The sequence below is a fragment of the Protopterus annectens genome, chromosome 6.part1, assembly GCF_019279795.1.
Source record: "Protopterus annectens isolate FY-2018-M chromosome 6.part1, PAN1.0, whole genome shotgun sequence".
In the NCBI taxonomy this organism is placed as follows: domain Eukaryota; kingdom Metazoa; phylum Chordata; order Ceratodontiformes; family Protopteridae; genus Protopterus; species Protopterus annectens.
In genome coordinates this window covers 302,023,348-302,046,258 of record NC_056738.1, presented here as the reverse complement: position 1 = coordinate 302,046,258, position 22,911 = coordinate 302,023,348, and the positions used below count along the sequence as shown (strand labels likewise).

General features: G+C 37.8%; 1 protein-coding gene across 1 annotated transcript in view; it reads left to right on the top strand.

The window, feature by feature from the left end:
* The window catches only part of ABCA12 (ATP binding cassette subfamily A member 12), a 793,480-nt gene that overhangs the window by 273,037 nt on the left and 497,532 nt on the right, over positions 1–22,911 (top strand). Inside the window, exon 25 of the mRNA XM_044075367.1 lies at positions 7,000–7,182. Coding sequence (XP_043931302.1) covers positions 7,000–7,182 — 183 coding nt within the window. The remainder of the gene's footprint in view (positions 1–6,999; positions 7,183–22,911) is intronic.

Here is a 22,911-nt window from a genome sequence, read left to right as displayed (position 1 = left end):
AACTAACCGTGAAAAAATTAACTAACCAGCATCCACCCAGACTTTCTCAGTGATCTTCACCCCACCTACATCAACAGAGAACATCACAAGTCCCTCAAACCCCCATACTTCAAATCTGTGAGGAACTTAACTCATTTTGATACAGCCATATTCATGACACACTTAAAAATGTGACTGGGGACCTCTCGAATGATGAAGCTGTCTGTCACTTCAGTAACTCCTTCATAACCATGCTAAACCAACAAGCCACACAAAGACATATGACTGAAAATAAATTCTACTCCATGAATAACACATCAAGCAAAACAACTCATGAGAAACAGAGACAATGCTAGGAAACAATGTCACAAAACTAGAACCTAGTCTTACCCAGATACATATCGGTGCCTCAGAAACTGCAAAAATCCGCAACTACATATGACAAAAAGGACTTCTCCACAAGCCACACCACATGTACAAAAAAAAAAAAAAAATTTTTTTTGGCAGAATTTAAACAACCTCTTAAAACCAGGCAGAAAACCCAACCCAAATCCTGTCCCATGTGGAACGAGCTGAGACCTTGCAGACAAATTTAACAAACACTTCATATCTAGTACTATACTTAAATCAAACAATAATCTAAGTCAAAGAAAACTTTATTGTCATTCTGAACTACACAGCAGTATAGTTGAACAAAATTACTATACTTTGTTCTCAATGCAGGAAACAGATGTACATACAAACAGAGAAAAATTAATAAAATATCACAATAAAAATGTAATAAGTAGCAATTGAAAAGTATAATGTAGGACACAGTGACCCACACATATCCCAAAACAGGACACAAGGAAGACAAGAAACAATATGAAGGTAATATTGCCAAAGTAAAATTGAAACAATAGCAGCATATCTATGATTAGACTGAACTATTGCACAGTTTGTACACTGCATTTTACAGTCCTTCAATGTGTAGATGAGATACCTTAGTATTGTACTTAGTTATTGCACATCCATAAAATAAGCCATTTGATAGGCTAGTTATGTAACAGAAGTGGTTGAGTGTTTCGACAGACTCATGGTTCATTTTTCCTAAGAGTTCAACAGTCTAATGGAGAGTGTAAAGAAACTTTTATTTAGTCTGGTGGTCTTACAATGGAGGCTTCTGTATCTCCTGCCTATGGAGAGGCGAGTGTACAGACCACTGGCAGGATGCATTGGATCGCTAGAAATCTTTCTGGCCCTGTTGATGCACGGGCATTTGTGTAGATCTTCCAGAGGTGTAAGGGAGGTGCCAATGATTCTTTCTGCTGACCTTATAACTCTCTTGAGAGTCTTCCGATCCTGATTGTTACAGCTCCCATACTAGACTGTAATGCTGTTGGTCAGGACACTTTCAATGGTGCCCCTATAAAAGGTCTGAAGTATGGAGCTTAGTAATTTTGCCTTCCTAAGTTTCCTTAGAAAGTGCAAGCCTTGCTGAGCTTTCTTGACAGTGCTGGATACATGGACTGACCGGGATAAGTTCTCTGTGATATGAACACCCGAGAACTTTGTACTTTGTACTCTTGACCCTTTCCACTGTTATCCCTTTCATCACTAGAGGTTTGTGTGAAATCAACAATCAACTCCTTTGTCTTGCTGATATTCAGTGCTAGATAACCTATACCCACCTAACACCCCCAGACCATAGCTCCACACCCCAAATCAATCTAATAACCATCCAAATACCATCAAAAAATACATTAAAAACTGAAACCCACAACACTAGGTACTGACAACCTGCCATCCTAGATACACCTTGGCATAACCATTGACATGATTTGCTACATTGCAGTTATCCTAATTAATAGGTGCATTTCTAAAAACTACATTCTAGCCCTATGGAAAGCTTCTTTCATAATTCTGTTACACAAAGGTGGCATATCCACCTGACTGTTAAACTACTGCTCTATAGCAATCCTTCCTTTTCCCTCCAAAGTAGTTGAACAATATATACATTAGCAACTCCTATATGTACTACTAGATAAACAATTATGTTCTCCTACCCAACATGGCTTTTGACCCCAGCACAGCAGAGAAACCACCCTACTACTTTTCATAGATACCATTGATCAAAATAAAAACTCAGGTAATTGTGTCTCCATTATTGCCTTAGACTTGTCAAAAGCCTTCAACACTGCCTTACATCAACTACTCCTCCAAAGACTAAATCATATAGGCCTCACAATTCCCTCAACTCGTTGGTTCACCAGCTATGTAAATAATTATACCCAGTCTGTAAAATGGAATGATTCACACTCCACCTAACTTCCAGTCACTACAGAAGTCCCTCAGAGTTCCATACTCTATAGAAATCGGGTAAATATGTCTCAATTACTCTTAAAGCCCAACAAATCAAACGAATCCTATTTCTTCCCAAAGACTTCAAAACAGCACTGATGTTAATATTATCTCCTCAAACAGCCACAAATTGAAAATCTCACCAACACAAAATTACTGGGAGTTATCATTGATAACAAGTTAAATTTTGATCTGCATATTGACATTGTAGTGAAAAAGACACACTGCAAACTAGGCTCTCTTTGCAGAGCAAAGTGCCTGCTATGTGATCATAGCAAAAAATAGCTGCCACCTCCCATCTCCTTCCTACCCTGCTGTACACCACAGATCTCAGCTCTCCCACCAAAGACAAACTAGAAAGTACCTACAACAAAACTAGCAAATTTGCCTTAAAAGTTTCCCAAAGTGCTCCCATTATTGCATGATCAGTGCAATACCCTCAATTGGCTTGAATGCCCTCAAACCCTCACCCTCCCCAGCTACTCACAGCATACAAACACTTCACCACCCACTTTAAACACTTGCTGTCAAATCTCATCCAATGACATGTATCAAATAGAACCCCAATACTTCTCCCCACAGACCTATGAGGGAAAAAAGTCTTTTAGTCCATACCATTTTCAGATTCATTATAGGGTCTTTAACAAAGATGGCCCAGACACACGGAACATACTACTTTAGGAGCTTTTCAAAGTGTACTAAAAATACACCTACAATATGAAGCTTTTTGCATAGGTGTTCATTTCAATGGAGAGAATACAGTTATACAACCTTAAATCCCGTACTTGTAATTACCGAATTACACTAACATGTATGACTTTTAAATATTCTATTAATACTTATAATATTATACTTAGTCAATATTTTTGTTGTTTTTCCCCTCTTTAATAATGTTAGGCATATGTACAAGTAACTGTGTATTAGAAAGTCACAATGAGTCCTGTGACTTAAAAGAGTCAGTAGTCCAGCGCACCAACCTAGTTAACAAATAATAAATACATACATACATGCATGCATACATAAATAAAACTTAATCATTTCATTAAAATCACATCTTATAACCAATCAGCCTACAACACTGAATGTATATCTATATAAATACTTATTTACCCAGAAATACCCTACTCAAGGAATAAGAGGAGAACTGGAGTCCTGCTTACATTCTCTTTTCCATGTTCTGTTTTATAAATATTAAAGTGTAGCTTTCCTGGATTTTAAAAGCTGGCTGCAAACACATCTTTTAGTTTAAGAATTGCATTCCCTAATTAAGGTAAGTGAAAACAAGATCTCATCTACAAGGTCCCTTAGGTGTCATTTTTTTAAAAGAGCGTTTATGAATTCTGGGATGAACCTTCATGCTGTTATACTGTGAACAGTTTTTTTTTTGTTCAGTTTTTAATTCAATGTGTTTCCTTCATCTATTTTCTTTGGTGATGCTGTTCCGCTGCAATATACGTTTTTGCTTTCTTATCTCTGTATCTATGTACTTTGTGTTCGCTGCTATTTATTTGTTTTAACAACTATCTGTTAAGGAATTTACACAGTAATAAAAATGAAATAAAATAGTCATGCAAATCTGTCATTCCTAAAATGCTCAGTATCCAAATGTTCATTTGTAAAATGTCCTGTAGATGTAGGAGGTAAATTGTTTGTAAACATACATAGGTATCAGCTCCAAGTCATTTGATCACTTGATGATGCTTGGACAATATGTGCAGTAAATGCACTACATTTCTGATTATTTGTTGCTAGTTTTATATATGCAATTAATAAAAACTAGAAGGAAAACCTAGCCAAGCTAGTATTTTCAAGTGCCTTCTTTTGACTACCTCAGCATGTTTTTTAATTCTAGTTTTTACTAATCGGTTTGTCTATATGACCTTTTTACTCTTTGGTTTGGATGTTATTTTGGATATTTTGCAGACACCTTAATAGTTATGGGTATCAGCTTGGTTTAAAGACCCTGTGTTTCTAAAGTATATCCAAACAGTCCACTTATGCTGTGCTAACGAGGTCATAAGGCCAAAACATGCTTGTCCAGTTAGTGAAGTTTGGCTTTATTTCCCTAAATGTATGCATAAAGACTTAAAAAGAAAAAGTAAAATGTCATAGATATTCAGGAGCTATATAGCAGAAACACTTGATGCCCTTAAGGGGTCATTTGCATATGTCCCATGGGTCTCTGTTACAGGATGTTTAAGGTATCAGTGAAAAGTCTAGCTTGGCTAGGTTTTTCCTGTAGTTTTTACTAATATATTTGCCTGTGTGATCCTTTTACTCTTCAGTTTTATATATTCACTCACACACACATATAAACATATGAACACACACACACACTTACTTGACTTGGTTGAGTGATACAAGTGCACTGCGGTACATTTTGTAAGAAAGACCATTTGTGTGAAGGTTGCAATGGATGACTTCAAGTTTGTCAACAAAAGTAAGTGATGGGGCTGGGATTTTATGTGTGAGTGTTCTATGGTTAGTGTAATCGTTAAGTAAGGAGACAGGTGTAGCATACATGAGTGTGCATGTGTGTGCGGTGTTTTTCTGAGTTGCACTCTATTGTGGTAGGGTTATGGAAAGAGCGGTCTGTAGAATCATTGCTGTGGGCCATCTTCACAGCCATGCTGAATGCTAATGACACATTCAGACAGAGCAGCCTATGCTAATTTGTCATGTGCTCTCCCCCAGAAATGTCTGCATTAAGAGAATTATGCAGCCAAGCAATTCAGAGAATATGATTCCAGCCAAAATGCTGCAATACCCCATTGTAGTCAATTGATGAGACCTCATAAAAGGTAAGCTCATTGAGGATGCGTGGGTATGCATATGTGTATGGCAGCGTGTTTTTGTGTGTGAGTATCTGTTTGGATATGAGGGTGTCAGGTGAATGTGCGCGCGCGTGTGTGTGTGTGTGTGTAAATGGGTGAGTGTGTCCGTGAGTGACTTCTAGCATTGGGTTGGTGATACTGAATGTATGACTATGTGTCCCAGACTGTGACTGTGTGTGTGTGTGTGTGTGTGTGTGTGTGTGTGTGTGTGTGTGTGTGTGTGTGTACTAATGTAGGTGGGAGAGATGGTGGCTGCCATATTTCTAAACTCCCCTAGACTAATGACCAAAACCTACAATGCTGTGTAGGCACTAGGCACCAGAGACTTTTAAATATTAGCCTAAGTCACTTTGAAAGCTAATAGTAAGTCTTTGCAGCATATAAGGCATATGGGTGAAGCACTAGACACCAGGGTTACTTTTTGATATTAACCTAAACCACTTACCAAATTTATAGCACACACGTTTTGCAGTATAAAATATTCACATATTCTGAATCACAGCAATTATGAAACTATAATGTCTGGCATTATTGATTGACTGTAATGGTCCATGACTTATGAAGACCCTGCTCAAGATTTTCGGACACAGCTGGGTTGTGGGGAGGGGGTGCCACTAGATGACACCGCAGAATCTTTTTAATTATAACGCTAATCTACTTCAAAAGTTAGCAGTGCAACAGGTGTTGCATCACAATGCATTTCAGGAAAAATAAGAATGAAATTCTAATGCCTGCTCTTATTGACTGACCATAATCATTCATGATTTATGAAGAACAAGAAAAAAGTAAGAGACAGCATAAAATATGTGTGAGAATAAATACTAATGCTGATTACCAAAGGAAAATGCTGATTAGCACTATTGGTGACATCTCACTTTTCATATAAAAGTAAATAGGCAATAATGAGGTATTCCCCATTGTGGCTAAATATGTGTCTGAATTATTTGTGAAAACTGACCCTTTTGGAAAGAGCAGTTATCGCCCATGGTGGGGGTTCTTTCTGAATCACAGCTCGTGTTTCTACAGAGTTGTGAAATAAGCAGCTGAAATTAAGCTCAGATTTACTGTGATTAATTAATGTAAATTAAAGTACAAAAGCACTTACTGAATGGAATAATATTGTTTTCAGTTTGGTGTAGATGGTTTAGATTTCCAGCGAGCTTATACACTTAGTTAACATTTTAAGTTGAGCAGCTCTTGCACTTAAAGTGAACTGTTACAAGAAATATGTCACCTTCCCATAATTTACCATTTAATGCAGGAATGCAATCAAAATACATCACATTGACACATAAATCACTGTTCTTATTTTATTTCTAAAATAAATTAAGAAATAGTCAAATGAATATAAGTTATTGATTAGGTTTATTACCTAAATAAGACAAAGTAATTCTGTATACAACATTGAAAGAACACTGAAGTGAAATCCTTTTGTGTTTGTGAACAGAAGTTATGTTATGAATACAAAAATGTGCAGAGTAGCTACTGACTCTGCTGGCAAGAGGGCATGGGTCTTGATTTTGTTCATTATTTGTGTAGGAAAGTACATAAGAAATTGATGAACTTAAACATAACTTATTTTTCTTCAAGTACAGTACTACATAACTAATTACTGAAAATCAAGACCCATGTTTTCAGATATTTCTTGAAGTAAAGTTATTTCTAGTTTCATTTCCCAGGGAAAAATTTCTTGAATGCACACAAGAAACTGCTATATGTGATACTCAACTAGCTAAAATGAGCCAGAGAGGATATTATAATCTGGGATGTGGGATAGGGTAGTGTGATAAATTACAGCTATGCTCTACTTCAGCAATTTTCATTTTAAAACTGTTTTTATTTGCAGGCATTGTTGACAGGAGAAGAACTGCATTACAGTGACTTTTTACAACACCTGAACTCCAGCATTATCCACTTCAATATGTCACAGGAAAGCTGGCCATCAGAGTGGTGTAATGAAACTGATTTATTCCTTCTGTTTAAATTATATCCCACCACTGAAAATATCACCAGTATTTTGAATGATCAGGTAGGTTGATATGCTTCGTTTTTATTTCAAATGCAACTATTATTAATATGTCTGCTTTAATACAAACTATGTGGAAAATACAGGGAAATTCGGTAAAGTCATACACTGTTGCAAATCCGTATTTGCTTAGACAGTATGAACACATGGGGAATGGACCTGGGAATAAAAGAGTGCCTGTCATCATTGCAAGGGCCATAATTGTGATCCACAAAAAGAGAAGTCTCTGATGCAATATTAGATACATACAGCATGTTGTGTCTTTTGGCTTTTCCCGGTTGGGGTCGCCACAGCGGAACTCCAGTCCGCTAATGATTGGCAGTAGATTTTTACATGCTGAGTTGCCAGCCCTGACGCACAACCTTCAATGAAGGTATGCCCATTCACACATGTCTCCACACAGAAGACGCTCTAGCTGAGAATCGAACAGGACAACATCTATCTGTGAGGCGACAACGCTACCGCAGCACCACCACCACAGTACATTAGATACATACAGCATAATCACTATAAATCAAATATTGCAGCAATATTTTAGCAATGGCCTCACAATCACTGATCTGAACTGCGAAGAATTTAAATCAGACATAAGCAAAAACAGTCAAAATGAAGAATTATCAATAATAGATCAAGAAGGTACATGATGCCAAAAAGTACCAGATGAAGTCCAAGCCCCATAACCAATCACATTGAACAAGTAAGCAGAGTATCATAGCTTAGGCAGAACGTTATGAAAGTGTCTGTTGCAGTACACAGGCAGACAGAGGTACCATTGTCATGTTATGTTCTGGTGGTGTAAGCACACACACATTGAATACTCTACACACCAGTATTAGTGGCACTGTATCCAGCACTGAAGCCACTGTCAGGAGAACTGTAACTGCTGGTAAAGGAAGACAGTGGTCAGTAGCCTGTGGCACTATTGCACTGCACCATGCCAGTATTTAGCACAGAGGTAAAATGCACAGCATTGCTTGCACACTATGCAAGTGACTTGAAGAGTGAATTAGGATCCTAAACATTTACAGGCAGTAGTGATCAGACAGTGAAAGACAGACATCCCACAAGATTCACAGAGTTCTGCCATATACTGGTGTAACCACAATGGAAATCAATCATATGTCTACCAAATACTGTCTATACCAGCAGCACCATGATGTAGACATGGTAAATTAGTAGTGTGACTCCAGTGTGCAGGTCCTTTTATATAAACTGGTGCACAGTACTCTACCATAGCCACAAATAACCTGTGGGGACTACAGTGCTATGTAAGTAATGGGCAGACACATAAAAGCACACACATTCACATATACATGCACACACTACTGTACCGTAGCTATGAATAACCTGTGGGGATCACAGTGCTATGTAAATAATGGGCAGACACATACAAGCACACACATCCACAGACACACAGTACTGTACCATATACAAGCACAAACATGCACATGTACAGGCACACAGTACTATACTGTAGCCATGAATAACCTGTCGGGACCACAGTGCTATGTAAGTAATGGACAGACACATACAAGCACACACATGCACATGCATAAGCACACAGTACTGTACCACAGCCATGAATAACCTGAGGGGACCACAATGCTATGTAAGTAATGGGCAGACACATACAAGCACACAAATTCACATGCACACAGTACTGTACCATATACAAGCACACACATTCACATGTACAGGCACATAGTACTGTACTGTAGCCATGAATAACCTGTTGGGACCACAATGCTATGTAAGTAATGGACAGACACATACAAGCACACACATGCACATGCATAAGCACACAGTACTGTACTATAGCCATGAATAACCTCTGGGTACCACAGTGCTATGTAAGTAATGGACAGACACATACAAGCATACACATGCAGAGGCACACAGTACTGTACCACAGCCATGAATAACCTGTGGGGCCACAATGCTATGTAAGTAATAGAGAGACACATACAAGCACACACATGCACATACACAGGCACACAGACACATTCAGATGGCAAATACCAGTAATCAATGTATACATATATATGTACATTTGCCAAATGTTGAAACAGAAAGCATGGTACAGGTCAAAATTCTGCTATCAAAACCAAAATAATACAGTGAGATAACATGCAAGAAAAGAAAAAATATATAGAAAATTATTTGAGAAAACTGCTTCCAAAGGGTAATCAACATTATGTGCAATAGTTTATACCAGCAACATAGTGATGTGGTTCATGAGATAGCAAGTGTCTTCTATGCGTCTGTCTGTCTCTATCTCTCTCTTTTTTTCTCTCTCTCTTTCTTTCTTACTGTCATGGAGCATGTGTACACATCCTCCATAAATGCATCCAAATTACCATTCTGCCCCATTAGCACATGTGATGGCATGCCACCTCTCATGGGAAGGGGCATCATTAGTACCATTGCTAATTATAATGAGCAGCATGCTTCAAGTCAGATGAAGCACTCTGGATGGAACAAGTTACAACATACTACACCATGGTGAGAACTTTGACCTAGTGCACATATACAATTGCTCTCTTAAGTTCCTTGGATGACCATAGCTATCCTTACTGATTCAACGGACTGTAATTGCTAGTTGGATAAAATGTTGTATAGCAATCCTGGCTTCTTTTACAATGAAAAAAATCCCCATAATTGATTCTCTTATTTCATCTCTGACAGTAAGTAGTTTGTGTTCTGTAACATTGCACATCTCCTCGTGTATGGCAACAACATTCTTTTAGTAGATTTCTCTTCACTACTGTCAAGAATATGGGATGAAAGTTATTAACAGAAACAAATTTTCCATCCTGAGATACAACAGTAATAACACAGTTCCATAGTTGTAAGGCCACAACTGCATTTGTTGAAATCTTCAATACTAGATGTTATAATGTGCAGACATGGAGGTAGAAATGTACACCTGTATACAGACATGCACAAATACACATACACATGCAGATGTGTACATACACACTATATAATTATTATGGTACATGCCCAAATATACAACAGCAGAGTTGTGATGTGCTCTTAAAAGCACACAGATGCAGTATTGTGCGAAATGCATACTGAGGTGCATGTATAGATGGAATATTGAAAGAGAAGCAGTGAAGAAATACAGTTGGCATTTTGCTGTCAACATTACAGAATGGGACATACATAAAGTCACCACAGGGCAGATGACGTGCTGTGCTGAATAAAATTCTATGTACTGCAGTGCACAATCTGAGGACATAGTATTTTGTTGTCTGTGTATACATGGGCACTATGCATGCATCACAGAAGTATGATACAACACTGTCTCCAAAAAATGCTCATGTTCAGATATCATATTGTGGTGTACAAGCTGAATAAACCTGAAGTACCTCAGTTTGAGAGATGTCCAAGTGACATGATAGCATGCTGCAGATAAGCACCATATATGTGTATGTCTATCTATTTATCTAGCTAGCTAACTATCTAGCTATATATTACAGTTCACTCAAATGTATCGAATTGGCACTTTGTTTATTTCTGTTTGTCAATGTAAAGTGCTTGAAAAAACTGCTGACTGACATGCTGGAGTAGAGCAAGAAATTAGGGATTATACCCTTTCCCTGTTTTTGTGCAATCTCAGAGCTGATATCTAAGTAAGAGGTGGTGTGGGGGGCACTGTTCCCCATGACATGGGAGGTGGAGTGGCTTGCTCCCCTGTGAAAAATGAGAGTTGTGTTGTTTGTATGTTCTGGGATTATGTCCTGGAGCTGGCACACTTTCCTGTTGATCTTTGGGATCGATGACCATTTTCACACACACACACACACATACACATACACATACACACACACACACATGGATCTAAGTGAATTCATTGAATCAGCACAGTAACATTGAAACCTGAAACATCTGTCACTGCATGCACCAAAGTCCTTGGAACATGCTAAACAATCCCCCTTGCAATGGCCCAAACCCTGCAATTATATACACTGACTCTGAGATAGCATGATTGCTGAGAAGGGGCGTATTCCCCTTTCCTGTGGATTTTCCTTTATTGTACAGCTGTCAACCATATGCAGCAATGACCAAAATGGTTCAACCATATATATATATATATATATATATATATATATATATATATATGGATTTACTTAACTTTGTCGAATAGCACTAATGACGTGCATAATGTTGAAATCCAAGTGATTGACATTATGCACAATGACATGTTACTACACATGTGTTGAGCATCAGTCTTGGTGCATGCAAAAAGTTTACAACAAAAGCCAAAAGAAAACATAAATTTTTGGCAAGCTACCCTGCAGTCACACATCTCCTGCTAATTATGTATTTTAACACCATGATCATAAAACTCTCAAAGAAGGGGAAAATTCCCCAACCATGAGAATTGCCTCCTGCTACTTTTGTCGACAGGTGTCAACCATCTGTTTGGTCAGCCAAATTGTGCTGAGAAACAGATGCTGACCAAAGCACCATTTGACAAAAGTAGCAGTTTCCATACATATATTTACATCTGTAATAGATGTTTGGTTTGCCGAACATTTCTTTTCTCAAACAAAATAAAACTGAGGTGTGTTATCAAATGTCAGTTTATCACACGTGCCAGCATTTATTTCTGTGTGAGACTGCAATACAGTGGGAATCGAGGAACCTGCACCCCCCAGCTCCAGAAGATGGACATCTGCGCAGAACATAGAGCTAAGCTGAAAACTCTCAAGCCACCTCTAACGGATGTCTAAATTATGACCCCAGTTGACCCTTGCCCCAGTGACAGAGAATGAATAGGCTGATTAACCATTTGGGGGCTGATGGGTAGCAGGCAATGGTGAGCAAAGAATGTGAAATAAAAATGAATTTAGATAACTAACAGCAATGGGGTATGACTCCAACCACAAATAAATTTACTGTTATTATATATGATATAATATATACACACTTAGAATAAAAACAATTCACTGTGTTTGCTTAGGTTTAAGAGCAGAAAAACTGAATTTTTCTTATTATTCTAAGTGTGGCAATAGACTAACCCACAAATGATCTATTTCAATTACAACCCAACAATGAGTAAAACACATCCACAGTAAATAGAATGGAAAAATACAGTTACCTAGAAAACAGAGTTACAAATAAAATGGAAAATGCAGTTATTATGAGCTTAGCTTTTGCCTTCCCTGGAACTATCTCAGCTGCAGAAAAACTTCTTCTTCTTTCAGCTTTTTCCTGGTTAGGGGTCACCACAGCAGATCACCTGTCCACTCATGATTGGCTGTGGAGTTTTTACAGTGTCGAGTTGCCAGCCTGGTGCACAACCTTCCACAGAAGGCACACACACACCTAGGGCCAATTTAGAGTGTCCAATCCACCTGCAGCATGTCTTTGGGATGTGAGAGGAAACCGGAGCACCTGAAGGAAACCCACGCAACCACAGGGAGGATATGCAGACTCCACACAGAAGGCACCCCAGCCGAGGATCAAACTGGAGAACCTCTTGCTGTGAGGCAACAATGCTAACCACTGCACCACCGTGGCCACCTCTCAGCTGCAGAAAAACAAATTCTTGAAATACAGTCATGATCAAAAACAAAGTTGTCAACACTGCTACTGATGCTTTTTTTTGGGGGGGGGGCTCACCCCGCTGCCCGTATAATAAGATCATTCCTAGGACATTAGGGGATGTCCCTCTTGTAGCAACCCATAAAAAAGATTGACATTTTTGGTAACAGACTAAAGATAATGATTTGCATGCTATGGTAAATTTACAAATTCTCATTTTCCACTCAAATGTCTCTGTTTACTGCTTATTTTAATGTGGTTAAAATCACTCACATCAGCTGTTGCGATTATTATGAGTAACCCTGCTGAATGTTGAAGAAAGACCCTTACAAAGTAGCCTCAGTGCTATAAATGGGTCTCCTAGGCTAACTATATATCTTACACATTTGGCTATGTATCCCCCTTCGATCTTGTTTTGTCTATATATTTAATTTACCTCCTTAATCCTTTATACATACAAATGCATTTTGTCTTCCAGTATTATTCTGCTCTGTCTAATTTTTTACTCTCAGCTAAGCCCAGCTTTTAACTCTCAGCCAAGCCTTTCAACTTTTAGAAAATCCTTAATAAATTTATTTATTTACTTTTCAGTTATTATTTTATGTTATTATACTCAATATACTGTCTCTTGTTTGGATGGATGGGTAGATCTTTGTGATTTTTTTTTTCAAAACAAGCCAGGCTATATGGAATGGTACTGAAAGAACAGCACAAAACATTTGTACAGAACAAATGGCACAATTATAATTGTATTGTACATCTAATTGCATATTGAATACAATACATATATATATAGTACTGCTACACTGAAAAATGCAAATTTCATACTGTGCTAGGATTACAAAGGGCATATATTTTTCTGTTTATTTTTATTATTTTTACTTAATTATATTCTCAGAAAACCAAGAATAAACAAAGAAATATATCCTGGTTTAGAAAACGTCGTTCTTTCTTTCTTTTGTGGATGCCTGCCCATAAGTAGTTAAACATTGCACAGGATGTAGAATGACTTGTCTGGTGAAGTTAGTACAATTTGCTCCTACTTTATAATAAAGCTAATGCACTCCATCATCAAGATGTGCAACCTGGTCTTTCAGAGGAATGGATGTGCTACCAATTCAGTAACACTAACACTGTACTAAAATTAAAATCATTAATAGTAGATAATTGTTTGGTTTCCCATTACTGGAAACATTCTAAACAATATATCTCTTGGAAAAAAAATCCATAATATATTGTTGCATGTACTACATTTAAAAAAATGAATAGAAACTGGCATTTTTTAAGGCCTAACCATGCTAAGATAGACTTCAGCTACCTGTAATCATAACCTGAATAAAATGTTGACATAAATGTTTGAATAAATGAATTACTGAAAGAACGCACACACACACACAAACACACACAATTGCGTGACATTGGAGCTCTATGTGCATAGTAAGTACACATTCTTACAATTTCTTTTTACTCCTGTGAACTAAGTTTACCTGTTGGAACATGACTCATGTAGTGTTGCATAAGCAGAGATAAAGGTCAGTAATGCCTGGAGGAAACTTAGTTTCACAATGAGATAATGACAAGAAGAACCAGTTTTCTGGGTGGATGAAGTTTGAAACTAATCAGAGGTTTCTGTCATTGTGTCTTGAAGTATTCATAAAAGTAGGAAATGCTTGTCAGCCTACACCTATGGTAAAGCACAAACATCAACGGCATGTGATTTTTAAGTTCCTAAAAGTTGCAGCTTTATGAGGTAAGAAGAGTTCAATGCAATTTGTGATTTGCACTAAATCAAGCTATAGTTAAGCCTTTCAAACTAGCATTGCTTACAAATCTCATCACAATCCATTTCAGTCTAATGCAGCAAGCATTGGCATTACTCTGCAGTGGATCACCGAGACATTTAAAACATTAGCATATATTTGCCACTAAAGATTTAAGTGTTCCTTTGCTATCACTGAAGAAAAGCAGTTATGGTTAGTTTGCTTACCTATTTCACAGCCACCAGGAACAAAAAACCAAGAGCTAATGTAGAATGCGAAAATCCTTTATTCAAGTAGGTCCAAGAGAAAATAAACACAAGCGCTTTCGCTCAGGATAATCCTGAGCTTTTTCAAGTGAGTACAAGAGCATTTGCTGAAGCCAAACCTTTTTATAACCATGAATACCACATTAATTAAAAACAGGTGTTGTCAATCAATTGTTCAATTCCTTAAAGGGGCTTTGCATTAGTTAGAGCATAAGATAAAATATTATGTTATTAAAAAATATATATGTTTAGCAGCTGGGTTATGTATAAATAATTACAAAACATTAAAAATGCTATTTCAAATATAATAAAATCAAAATTAAAATGGTTTAAAATACTGCTATTGGAAACATTGGAAATCCATATGTTCTGATCAACCTGGGAGATGAAATTCTATAAAAGTGTTAGGAAGCCTTTTGTTTAATGTTAGTTTGTAATAGAAATCTTGGTTCTTTTTCTATATTCACATCAAAGAAGGCTCACTAGAACCAGGTGTCAGGTTATCAAACCAATGAGAAGGAGCGTAAGAGCTAGAGAAATGGAAACTAGTAAATATTAGGTCCCTGAGTCATGTATTCTGATAAAGTGTGCAAGTGCCAAATGGTAATGAAGAAAGGGCATAGTGTTTGTAAACATGGGACAACAAAGCTAATTAGTAGGGATGAGATAACTATAATCGTGCCCTTCTAAGCTTCAACACGGGTTTAATGCTGATGGTCCCGTTCAATCCAGGTGGTCTCCCTGCGTCTAACCATCATGTATTCTTTACCACTTGGCACTTGCACACTTTATCAGAATACACGACTCAGGGACCTAATATTTACTAGTTTGCTGTCTTCCTTTGGCAAGGATGAAGCAGACTGTATTGGTAAGAGGTAATTCCTCACATGGAGGGCAGGTCGATGAGCACACTTCCAAAGTGGAGCTTGCAGTGCTAACCCAGTATTTTGTGGGTATGTGTGAATATTTAAGCACACACACACACACACGCACACACACACACACACACACACACACACACACACACATACACACTCAAATCTAGATGCAGTGCTATGCCAAATTCAGCCTTTCCACTTCTGTTTCACCACCTTGCCTGCAGTTATTATTATTTTATTTTACTGGGTCTTATTTGGATAGATTGGTTGATCTTTGTGAATGTTTTTCAACAACAAGCCAGGCTATATGGAATGGTACTGAAAGAACAACTCAAAACACTTGTACAGAACAAATGGCAGAATTATAATTGTATTGCACATATAAATGCAAACTGAGTACAATACATATAATAGTACTGCTTCATTGAAAATGCACATTTTTTTCTGTACTTGAATTTCAAAAGTCATTTATTTTGTATTTATTTTATTATTTTACTTAATTATATCCTCAGAAAATTATATCCTCAGAAAACCATGAATAGCCAGAGAAATATATCCCAGTTTAGAAAATGTCTTGCTTTCTTTCTCTCTTTTGTGGATACCTGCCTATATGTAGTAAAGCACTGTAGAGAATGCAGAATGGCTTTACTGTTGAAGTTAATACAACTTGCTCCACCTTTTAATAAAGCTAATGCACTCCATCACCAAGACATGCAACCTGGTCTTTCAGAGGAATGGATGTGCCACCAATTCCGTAACACTGTATTAAAATTAAAATCATTTAATAAGAAATAATTGTTTGGTTTCCCATTATTGGAACCATTCTAAACAATATAGCTCTTGGACAAAAATCCATAATATAGTTTTATATGTACTACATTTACGGCATGAACAGAAACTGGCAATTCTTTAATGCCTAACCATACTAAGATAGACGGCTGCATCCTGTAATCATGATCTGAATAAGATGCTGACAAAAGTGATTGAATAAATGAATTACTGAAAGAACATAAGTTTATTCCAGGCCATGCCTATGGACCTAAGTCAAAGAAAGTTAGGAATAAATATTGTGGTAGATCATATGACTTTCTGTGGGCCTGTGTTTTAAATATTATCATCTTTGTCAGACAAGGAAAAAGAACCACATAATAAAGCTGGGATTTTGCTTCATGACATGTGCATATTTTTATGTGTTACAAGTAAGCCTACAAGCTGAGAACCAAGACTCCTATTGATTCCGGTAGCTTAGCTCTCAGACTGGATAATTCATTTCTGAAATAGTATGAAAAACATTTATTAACAGCAAAAGACAAAACAAGGAAAGCTTTCAGGCAAATGCCCGGATAAGTATTAATAAATCAGTTATAGTGTAGTAGTACATACTAAAACATGCAAGTGACAACATCAAAAATGTATTATCTGACCCTGTCTCATAACAAATTCAAAAGGTACTGAAGGCAATCTGCTTACATGCTTACACACACACACACACACACACACACACACACACACACACACACACACACACACACACACACACACACAAAGGTGTGTGACACTGGAGCTCTGTGTGTATAGAAAACATTTGTTCTTACAGTTTCTTTTTACTCCTGTGAACTGTTTAACTATTTGGAAAGTGACGCATATAGTGTTGCATAAGCTCACTTTCTGGGTGGGTGAAGTTTAAAACTAATCATAGAGAGCGCTGTCATTGTATCTTGAGTTATTCATAAAAATTAGGAAATGCTTATCAGCCTACACCTACACAAAGTACAAACATCAACAGCATGTGATTTTTAAGTCCCTAGAGGTTGCAGCTTTATGAGGTAATAAAAGGTCAATGCAATTTGTGATTTGCACTAAATCAAGCTATAGTTAAGCCTTTCAGACTAGCATTGCTTACAAATCCATTGCCAAAATCCATTTCAGTCTGATGGAGCAAGCATTAGCATTACTCTGCAGTGGATCATTGAGACATTATGTATATTTGCCACTAAAGATTTAAGTGTTCCTTTGTTATCCCTGAAAAAAAGCAGTTGTTGCTGTTGTTGTTGCGTCTTTCGGCTTTTCCCTGTTAGGGGTCGCCACAGCGGAACTCTGGTCCGCTAATGATTGGTAGTTAATTTTTACATGCCGAGTTACCAGCCCTGACGCACATCTCTGAAAAAATGCAGTTATGGTTAGTTTATCTACCCAGTTCACAGTGCTAAATAAATCTAAAGCACACAATGCAGCCTTCTGGATGCCACACAACACAACTCTGTAACCATTAGGACTTGAATGAAAATCTTGTCTCCCCACCATGAAAACAAGACCTAGCATTTAATTTCTGATTATTCTGTTTGCAGGCTCGCAAATAATCAAGGGATCATAAAAACCTGTAAAGTCAGAAGTCAGTTCTCCCTTTTATTAAAAGTTCCCACAAAAAATGAACCGAGTAAAACAAAGAGGCAAAGCTATGTTTCCCACTTTGCTGATTTTAATTTTGTTCTCTTTTATACTGATTCTGTGATATTTATTTGCAAGGAAACCAAAGTGAAAATACATTCAGAAATGTAGGAGGCATTAACATGGAAGCACTGTTTTCTCAAGCAGACAATCCAGTTTACCTTACTTTTCTGAGAGGGAAATTTCAAAACTTTCAAAATGCTTTAAAAGATGCAAAATAAATAATAATGTCAGTTTTAGAGCAAGACTGTTTAGTTTGTATGCCTGCAGAGAATACCATAAGAAACATAGTTTTTAACAACATGTTTTTTAACAATGCTCAAAAGAAATGAATAATGAAATGGGAATTCTGGAGGAATGCATTCATAGTAAGGTTGGTGCAATACCAAATAAACTAAGTTTAGCCAATTTTAAATGTATTTTTAGATTTATCTATTTGCTGTAATTCTGGCTTTGTAAGAAGTTGTTTGGTAGAAAATATCACCATTTGGAACTGAGAAATCTGCAGAAAGGGAGGTAACTCAGTGGCAGTAATTGCTGCTTTGAACATGCAGTCACAGTCTGCTCTCTAATTATAGCCATAGGTCATATACCTATATGAAAAGCATGTACTGCCAAATGTATGCCACTCACCTGGCTGAAACATTCATAACAATTTGTTGAGCACATACAGATATTTAGACAAGATAGTCACAAACAGGAAGACAAGAGAGGCAGTAATGCCACCGATACAATGAAACAGTGAGACAAGAGAGGCAGTAATGCCACAGATACAATGCCATATTGAGGCAGGAGAGGCAGTAATTCCACAGATAGAATGACACAATGAGACAAGAGAGGCAGCGTTACAAAGACATGCATATGGAGCCTTTCTCCCCGGGCCTCCGCTGAAAATTGGCTTTGTTCCAAGTCTGACTTTCCCGTTTAACAAATGATAAATAAATAAATAAATAAATGAAAGTAATACCACAAATAGAATGACACAGGGAGACAAGAGAGGCAGTAATGCCACATATACAATGATGCAATGAAACAAGAGAGGCAGTAATGCCACAGATAAAATGACACAGGGAGACAAGAGAGGCAGTAATGCCACAGATACAATGACAAAGTGAGACAGAAGAGGCAGCAATGCCACAGATACAGTACACAGTGAGACAAGAGCGGCAGTAATGCCACAGATACAATGAGACAGTGAGACAGGAGAGGCAGTAATGCCAGATATAGAATGACACAAGTAGACAACAGAGGCAGTAATGTCACAGATACAATGACACGAGTAGACAACAGAGGCAGTAATGCCACAGATACAATGACACAGTGAAACAAGAATGGCAGTAATGCCACAGATAGAATGACACAGGGAGACAAGAGAGGCAGTAATGCCACAGATACAATGACACGAGTAGACAACAGAGGCAGTAATGCCACAGATACAATGACACGAGTAGACAACAGAGGCAGTAATGCCACAGATACAATGACACAGTGAAACAAGAATGGCAGTAATGCCACAGATAGAATGACACAGGGAGACAAGAGAGGCAGTAATGCCACATATACAATGATGCAGTGAAACAAGAGAGGCAGTAATGCCACATATACAATGATGCAGTGAAACAAGAGAGGCAGTAATGCCACATATACAATGATGCAGTGAAACAAGAGAGGCAGTAATGCCACAGATAAAATGACACAGCGAGACAAGAGAGGCAGTAATGCCACAGATACAATGACACAGTGAGATAGGAGAGGTAGCAATGCCACAGATACAGCACACAGTGAAACAAGAGCGGCAGTAATGCCACAGATACAATGAGACAGTGAGACAGGAGAGGCAGTAATGCCAGATATAGAATGACACAAGTAGACAACAGAGGCAGTAATGCCACAGATACAATGACACAGTGAAACAAGAGAGGCAGTAATGCCACAGATAGAATGACACGAGTAGACAACAGAGGCAGTAATGCCACAGATACAATGACACGAGTAGACAACAGAGGCAGTAATGCCACAGATACAATGACACAGTGAAACAAGAATGGCAGTAATGCCACAGATAGAATGACACAGGGAGACAAGAGAGGCAGTAATGCCACATATACAATGATGCAGTGAAACAAGAGAGGCAGTAATGCCACATATACAATGATGCAGTGAAACAAGAGAGGCAGTAATGCCACATATACAATGATGCAGTGAAACAAGAGAGGCAGTAATGCCACAGATAAAATGACACAGCGAGACAAGAGAGGCAGTAATGCCACAGATACAATGACACAGTGAGATAGGAGAGGTAGCAATGCCACAGATACAGCACACAGTGAAACAAGAGCGGCAGTAATGCCACAGATACAATGAGACAGTGAGACAGGAGAGGCAGTAATGCCAGATATAGAATGACACAAGTAGACAACAGAGGCAGTAATGCCACAGATACAATGATACAGTGAAACAAGAGAGGCAGTAATGCCACAGATAGAATGACACAGGGAGACAAGAGAGGCAGTAATGCCGCAGATACAATGACACAGTGCCTCCTTATGGAGCCCCTCACACAGTTTTACAGGACACCTCTTTGAAACATATTAACAAAGTGGTGACCGGTAAAGGACAATATTGCAGATGATGCAAGGGTGTGATAGCTGTGTATTTACTAGTCAAAACAAAGACCCAATGCAAGTAAAACATTCTGGTACATCAAAGGTATAGCAAGACTCTGGCCAGAGAAACTGCCCATTCTTAAGTAAATTAACAGAAGGATTTAAGACTCACAGTGCTAGTACAGCAAAGATTAAGACACAACAGTGGTTTTCCTCACCAAAAGAATGGTAAATGTTGGGTAATTATCCATTCTTAGTTATAGGAGATAACATGACTCTGGAATTCAGGCATATATGAGTCAAGTATCAGGGATCCAAAAATCATTAGATGGTCAATAAAGGACATCACTCAGTTGACCTGCATAATAAACCCATCACGGAAATTCTTTTATGTTCTTTTTCATTTTCAGTTCTTGTACCTACAACCATCAAGCTCCCAGTGGTCCATTTATTCACCCTTCTTTCTGAGTTGTTGACACTGGTAGTACAAAGTGAAAGATAGGGATTGCTGTCTTCCTTTGGCATTTGGCAAGGACCAGGAGGACGGTACTGGTAATGGGTAGCTAACCACACAGAGGGCATGTCCATGAGCACACTTCCAAAGTGGAGCTGGCAGTGCTGACCCAATATTGTGTGGGCATGTGTGAGTGTTTAAACACAGACACACGCACACACACACACACACACACACACACACACACACACACACACACACACACACACACACACACACTTGCACTTAAATCTAGATATAGTGCTCTGCTCGACTTGGCAAGCCTGAAAAACAGGGTACCCAGTTTCAACCTTTCCACTTTTGCTTCCAGCTTGCCTCCATCAGGTAGCAGATATATGGTAAATTGAACCACAGCCCCACCCCCCACCCCACAGATGGCTGAGCTGTTCTAAGTTTCTCACCTCTTTTCCAAATTCTGCAATGCCCTCTCTCTTGTTGAATCTTGCTCTCTGAGATTCCATTAAATCTGTACCAATGGTCTAGAACATAGTCATGCATATAGGTTATAATGAGTATACAATTTCTTCTGGATATTTTCTAGGGTTCTCTGATGAGTAATACCACCAACATATGTAATACATAGTACTTCTATTTGTCATTGATGTCAATAATATGTGAACTCAATGACTGCCTTTCAATTGTCAGTTGTCCCTTTTGCTTTTCTATAGTAAAACCCATTATTGTGAACATGTCCAGAAAATGTTTCATCAGTTCACCTGAAAAGTAGTTTTGCATTGCAGATTTGAGAGGTAAGAAACTTATTCAGGTTTGTAGACAAAAAGTCAGTTGGAGTCAGTACTAGGTCTTTAGAATGTACTTCATAAATTTACTGATTTCATCTTATTGACAAGAAAAATCACTTTAGGCCTCAAACTCATTTTTAGTTAAGACCTAAGATTTTATATACAATGACAACTGGATAGTTATTTTGTCTTCTTATTCATTTATTTGAATTTATTGACTGGAGTAGAGTCCTAATCATACAAGATCAGTTTCTATCTCAGCCTAGGAAAACCAGACAGAAACACAGAATAAATAAAGAAATGGCAGTCAGTAGATCATAGAATATATACAGATGTAATACACTGTAGAACATGGTCTTATACTGCTGAAAGTATACCATGCACTGACTAAATTTGAAGTATGAATTTATAAAATGTTGTATATAATTAAAATAAAGAATACCGAAGAACAGCTGTGCTGGTACAAGGGAAGCAGGAAGGTGGAGAAGGTAGGGAAAGAGCTGTTGTAATATTTGTAAGATTCGACAATCAGGCAGAAACTATTTAGGTGATATTATTGATGGAGATGGATGATGACATTAGGTTAAGTGTACTGTTTGGACTTTCCAGTTACATTTTGATTGGCTCAAACATTGGGATTTCAGCTGACTGTGGAACTTGAGGAGTAACTGATTCCCAGAATTTGGAAGCTTATATACAGAAGCTGTGTCTTATATGCTGAAGTCTGTATGAGGCGGTTTTAAGTGAAGGTCCAGTATGGTCTTGACTTCTGAGATTGTAAGACAGTATTCTTAGGAAACAACAGCTAAGATAATGAAGTTATTTGATTTGTTTTATAATTGAGAGGCCAATAAGTGTTTCATCCTTTGTCTGAAGGAAGCAATTATTCTTCGGTATCATTTGGCAGTGTTTGTCTGGAGGAGATAGTGATGAATCCCATATTTTATTAAAGATGGTTTAAAGA